This window comes from Hydra vulgaris, chromosome 12 (genome assembly GCF_038396675.1).
Source record: "Hydra vulgaris chromosome 12, alternate assembly HydraT2T_AEP".
In the NCBI taxonomy this organism is placed as follows: domain Eukaryota; kingdom Metazoa; phylum Cnidaria; class Hydrozoa; order Anthoathecata; family Hydridae; genus Hydra; species Hydra vulgaris.
Genome location: NC_088931.1, coordinates 65,345,326 through 65,352,362, shown reverse-complemented (window position 1 = coordinate 65,352,362; position 7,037 = coordinate 65,345,326). Strand labels below are relative to the sequence as shown.

The window sequence follows — 7,037 nt, the reverse complement described above, 5'->3', positions numbered from 1 at the left end:
AGTTACTAACTCACAAGAAACAAAATCTTTCAATTGGCATGTTTACAATCACGTTGGGTTGAACTTAATGGAAATGAACAACATCAAAGCTATTTTATATTTATTCAATTTTACTGAAGTATTTGCAAATAAATTTATCTGTTTAGTTTTATTTTATTAAGAAAATGACATCAAAGTTCAAACAAAAGTATGATGTGTCTGATTGGTGTACTTCTAATGAGCTTTTACGAGGTAATGCTGAACATTCACGAGATGCATCTCACTCCACTCGACAAGAAGCTCGACGTTTGATAAACGATACAGATAATTTTACTGTTTGGACACAACATGAAAGTAATTGCAAACTTGCAGATCGAATTGATGATATAAATGAATGGAAAATATTTCTCGAAAAGAACTTAAAGGATATTAATAAAGAAATCGACGCATTACAGTTTTATAAAGAGAATACGGAATTATCTTTAGAAACAGCCAAAAATTTTCACAACAAAACGATTGAGTGTTTAATGGTACGAGAAAACAGAGATGGAATAGACTGTGTTAGAGATAAAGTTGAAGAAGAGTTACACAAGGATGTTGAGGTCATTGGATCAATAAAAAATCACTTACAGGAAAAATTAAATGTTTGTTTTGATCAACTTATTCTTTTACAAGAAACTCGGAATGAACTTTCTAATGATTTGTCTGATAAACATCATGCATTGGGTATTGATTCAAAATGTCAACAACTTAACAATGGAAACTGTAATCAATTAACTACTCAATTGAATTCTACATCTATTCCCAAAGAAATGGTAACATTCGAAAAATGGCGTTCATTTTCAGAAAAAAATAAAAACCGTGCTGAAGCTGCAATTAAAGCTTCCCAAAATGTCAGAAATCAAATTTATGTAACACTAGAAAAAACAAAAAATGACTTTGAATGTAAAAAAAAACTAACAGATTATGCATTTAGAAAAAGAATAAATGAAACTGAACAAGTTCAAGATGAGCTAAAATGGCAGCGTCAAAAGGTTAATTAAGTTATTAATTAATTAACTAAATTATTTATTTATCTTAATCAAAGCAGGTAAAAACTTTTTTTTAAATGTTCTTTTTTTAAATTTTTTTAAAATGGTTCTTTTTTTTCTTAAATGGTACGCCCAATATACATTAAATAGTTCATAATTAGTTTTTTTAAATTAGTTTCAAGATTATCTTGTTTGTTATTGTATTGCAGTTAATTGAATAGAGAAAATCTGGGTAGAACTAAATAATTGTTCAATTCATTTTTTTTTTCCTGATTGCATGCTTTACCTCTACATATCTCTCATTCGTCCCTGTATGGAATACTGTTGTCATATCTGGGTTGGTTCTACTAATGATGCTCTTTCTCTTCTAGAAAAGGTCCAAAAATGCATTGTAAGCATAGTTGGACCCGCTCTGTCTGCTAAGCTTGAACCTCTTTCCCATCGTCATAAAGTTGGATCTCTTTCTCTTTTCTACAAATACTATCATAGTTGTTGCTCCAAGGAGCTATCATCTCTAGTTCCATCAACTAAAATTCATTTTTGCTTGGCTTGTCATTCAGCAAAGTCTCATTCTTTTACTGTATTTGTCCCTGCATGCTCTATAAACTTTTATTCGTCTAGTTTTTTTCCTCACACCTCAACCCTTTGGAACTCTTTCCCATCTTCATGTTTTTCTGGCTCATATAACCTTCAATTTTTCAAGTCTTCTGTCAACTGTTTCCTTGCTCTATAACTCTGTTCTTTTTTTTCTAGTTACTCCCAACTTAATAGTGGTTGCTTGCAGCCTTGTTATGAGTGAATAAAAACAATAAAAAAAAAGAAGGTGAATAACTTCATTCTCCTTTATTCCTTTGAACAACTTCATGCTCTCGTGCTCTAAAATGTTTTGGAATCTCTTTTATCTATTTTTTTTGACTTTTTTTTTTTCTTGACTCATATTTTAATGTATTTACAGTACTTTAATTCTTTTACCAATTATTTTCTTAATTTTTCAATACTTTTCAAATTATCATCATCGTTATCAGGTACTGAGGGTATAATGTGATCTAACCATTTAAAGCTGACCACAACATTCAGGTGACTAGCATTTAGCATTTAAATATCAGTGTATATAATTTATTTGCTTTGAACTTGACACCTAATTCAGCAACTATATTAAAACTCATGTATATAGAATATACCTATATCTAAAAAAAAGTTATATTTTTATACAATATTGTTTTGAAGCTGTTCCAAAACTTGGTTATTTCTTTTTATGTTCCTTTGTCCTAAGTTTTTATTAATAAATTTTTATAAAATAGGATTATACAATTGAACCACTTTAATTTAGACACTTGATGAAATTCAAACTTTACAAAATGACATAGAAGCTATTAAGAAAGCACTAGAAGCTAAAATTGCTCCACTAAATGTAAGTATTTTATATTATTTTTATAATTGAGTTTGAAAGACTATATAAATATATATATATATATATATATATATATATATATATATATATATATATATATATATATATATATATATATATATATATATAAACAGTAGTGTGCAAAAGTAACTAGACAACAAATAACTTAAGAAAACTTTTGAATGAAAAGTCCGATTTCTTTCAAATTTTCACTGGAATGTCAAAAAATTAATTGCAATTATAAAAAAAATGAGTTTGTACTTAATCTAAGCAACCTATTTTTAAAAGTTTATTTTATTGAAATATGTGCTTGCAAAAGTGAGCGGAAAAAAATACTTAAAGTAGATTTTTTTTAAATATTTTTTAAATTAAAAGTGTTGTAATATTAAGTAAGTTTTCTTTAATACTTCATCAGGAAAGCTTTGGCATTGATTTCTGCTTGACAGTGACAAGGCATTGGTCCACCAGCTTCATAATCACATTATTGTCGATTTTTTCCTATTCTTGTTTCAGAATTTTAAATAAATTATGTTTACTTGTTGATTTTCGACCTTAAATTTGTCGATCAAGGTGTTTCCATAGATGTTCAATAGGATTAAGGTCAGGACTTTGGGAAGGCCATTCCATTAATCAAATATTTGGTTTTAAAGTTAATTTTTTTTGGTCTTAAAAAGTCTTTCACAAGGGTTGAAGTGTGCTTTGGGTCATTGTCCTGCCAAAATATCCATCCTCAAGGCATTTTGTCTTTAGCATGTGGTAGCATAACATCCTTAATGATATCTTTGTACCTATTTTTATCCATTATGCCATCAATCAAATGGGTAGGACTGACACAATCTCTATTGAAACAACCCCCGACCATAATGTTTCCACCTCCGTGCTTTACTGTTGGTAGCTGGTATTTAGGATTTTTTTATGGTCTTTTTTCTATGGTCGAACATATCTAAAACCATCACATCCAAATAACATAAACTTAAATTCATCACTAAAAAGTACTTTCAGCCATGGTTCTCTTGACCAATTCAAATGTTCATTAGCAAATCTCAAGTGTGCTTTTCGATTCTTTATAGAAATAAAAGGTTTCTTTGCCGGATGTCTTCCAAATAATTTGCAGACCTCAAATGACGCTTGGTTGTGGTAAACACTACATTTTAAATTATAAAATTCTTTCATTTCAGCATTAAACAAGACCTTTTTTGCGACACAAATTAAAATTTTATCTTGTCTTTCTGATGTAATTTGAGGACTTCCTAACTTTGGAGAGATTCTATTGTTATTTCTTTCCTTATATCTTTTATATATATCCGCTACTGTTGATTTTCCTATATCAAACTGATCTGCTATGTCTCTTGTAGTTCTGCCTTGTTCAATTGCACGCAATACCACTTCTTTGACGGTTAAACTTGTATATTTTCGCTTTGTCATTTTTAAAATTTATTCAAAACAATCTTCTTTTTAAAAATACTTTATATTTTATTTACCATTTTTAAACATTAAATAAAAGCCAATAAAAATATTGGAATTTTATTATTTTAGTTCTGCCTGGACACTTTTGCATGGCCATATTTCAATAAAATTAACTTTAAAGATTAGATGGCTTGGATTTAGTAAAAATTCATTTCTTTTTAGATTTGTAATCAATTTTTTGACATTCCAGTTATCTCAAGTTATGCGCTTGTCCGGTTACTTTTGCATGCTACTGTATATATATATATATATATATATATATATATATATATATATATATATATATATATATATATATATATATATATATATACATATATATATATATATATATATATATATATATACACATATATATATAAATATATATATATATATATGTATGTATGTATGTATGTATGTATGTATGTATGTATGTATGTATGTATGTATGTATGTATGTATGTATGTATGTATGTATATATATATATATATATATGTATATATATGCGTGTGTGTATATATTTATTATAATTATATATATATTTATATATATACATTTATACATATATATACATATATATATATATATATATATATATATATATATATATATATATATAAATATATATATATCTTATACTGCTGATTTAGGTGAGCAGTGTGAGGTCATACTGAAATAGCCTACTGCCGGGGACTTCAGTACATACATCAACTGACACATAGCCTGACTCGCAGTGGAGTGTTGCTACATTGATTTAGGTGAGCAAAAATAGTGAGCAAGTGCTCACTTTTTCTGCTCAAAAGTATATAAATAAATATATATATTTATATGCTTTTGCATACTTGGTATCTGTTAGAAGGATCAATGCTTACTGCTTTGAATCCTGGTTTTACATTCTTTTAAATGGATTCGTGGCTGAATGAAACTATGTTTTTGCTAGTAAGCATATTAATACATCCTTTGAGATCCTTGCATCGTTTTTTGTCTTCATTCATCCAATATTTTTTTTCATGTTACTTTTAGAGGCTTGAAAAGTGCAATACTAAGTTTTTAGGCAATTCCTGGACTATTTGTTGGTCGTAAACAAATTTTATTTTGTTTTTTACACAATAAAATACAATTCTTATATAAATTTGTTTAGCTGAGTTGTTGTGAATTAAAACTTTAGATTTATCCTTAAAATATTTGAAAAATTTAAAACTATAATTTTAAACTAATTTATAATTTTTATTGTGAGTTTCCTTTTTGTCCAGTTGTAATTGTATCTCACAATGTTACAGTTCTTGATATATGCTGATACAGTGTGTAGTCAGAAAGAACTGGGTAGTGAGAATTCATTACTTTTTACCATTTTAAAATTTTATTAGCAGTTAAAATTAGAGACTTTTATTTTCTGTGTTGCTACTCACTGTTAGATGTTTTTTTTTTCTTCGAGTCGGTATTGCATCTCTTATTTCATCAAATTTTTTATATTTAACAAATGCAGGCCTAAGTAACATGGGTCTAGAAAGTTTACAAAGCCATTGAGCTGCTGCTCAGCACCATTTCTCCTGAAACTTGCCAATCATTATTTTCACAGACAATCATCTTGGAGGTTGTTTGTAGAGAGGCCATTTTTGTTTGTTATACTAAATCATATTCTACCCAAAGTTTAATAGGACTTTTTATATACAACATTTTATTAAGTTTTTATGGTTTATGATTTTTATCTTATAGTAAATTTATAAAAAATCTTAACTTGTATATGTTATAATATAAACTTGTTAATATAAAAGTATCTTAATAAATTTAATATATTTATATATTTTTTATTTAACAGTTTTATTAAATTTCATTTTGACCAAAATAAATTTTGTTTTGAAAAATCCAATTTTTTTATACCCTAAACCAGCGTTAACATACCAGTAATTTTACACATTGTAATTAAAGCCCCTAAGAGAAAAGTTACAGTAGTTAAAAAAAAATGTTTATATATCAAAAGCTTTGAAATCCAAATTAATAATCCTTTGAAATAGTTGGTAGTTAAAATGAATTAAGTCAAACCTTCAATAATTTTTGTAATCTTTTAACTTAATAGAGTAAGTAAAGTGCAAGTTATGATTCTAATTGGGCTTTCTGGTAGCAGCATAAGTATACTTTCTGTTAGTAGTGTAATAAAAATTGTGCTTTATAAGTTCATAATTAAAATAAATATTGATATGCAATTTCTTTTTCAGGTTGCACACACTCGTTTAGAATGTAGAGGTTTACGAAGGAATGTAGAGTTATGTCAAGATAATCCATATAGGCAACTCTCTCAGGAAGTTGGTGAACTACGATTAACGGTTGAAACCTTGTTAGAAAAACATCAAAAGGCTGAAGTTGCTATGCAAAAACTATTGAAGGATTTAGCACGAATTGAAAAGGATTCGGAAATAAAATCAAAGTCTCTTCAATTGGATAACCAGTGTTTGAAAATTCGAGAAAATGCATACAGGAATCTTAACACCATCACTCAAAAAAATATGTCAATTGGTCATGATGAAAATAAATCGAACTTTTGTGAAAGGCAGGTACATTTTTTAGACCAAAGTTTGTCTTCCACGTTATCTGAGACTGCTCATAATGTAAAAAAACCTGTGAAACATGACGAAACCATCTCAACTTACGATTGTGATTATAATCGATTTTTACCAAAGAGAACCAATGACTTACAACGAATGATAAATACTAAAGAATCCCTTTATGCCTAAGAAATGATTTTGATAATTAAAAAATATTTTTTTTTTATCTTTTAGAAGTTCTTTTGAATTAATAAATAGAACCAGAAGGTCGTTGAGTTTTATAGCGTTAGAAATAAATTTTTGGTAAAACTCTAAATTTATATATGTTTAGACTGTGAGATGAGATTTTTAAATGAATTAAAAAATTACTGTGATCGAAAAAAAAGTTTTCTAATAATACTAGAGATGATTACGAATGATACACAAATTAAAAAAAATCGGTTCAATTAAATTCTTAGAATTTATATTAAAGAAACTCTCTTGGGTTAATATAAAAGTTGCACTTAGAGGTACAGAATTTTTCCATACGTCTCTATTTTTTTTATTCGTTATTCCAAATATTTATAAACAAATATACGTAAAAATAGGTAAAAATAAAGACTGTTAAAAAGAAAAGAAAAAAT

General features: G+C 27.3%; 1 protein-coding gene across 1 annotated transcript; it reads left to right on the top strand.

The window, feature by feature from the left end:
• LOC100212506 (tektin-2) lies at positions 1 to 6,799 on the top strand. Its single transcript, XM_065814137.1, has 3 exons — positions 1 to 1,013; positions 2,341 to 2,421; positions 6,088 to 6,799. The coding sequence occupies exons 1-3, from the start codon at positions 165 to 167 to the stop codon at positions 6,601 to 6,603; spliced, it is 1,446 nt and encodes a 481-aa protein (XP_065670209.1). The 5' UTR covers positions 1 to 164; the 3' UTR covers positions 6,604 to 6,799.
• The last annotated feature ends 238 nt before the right edge of the window (positions 6,800 to 7,037 follow it).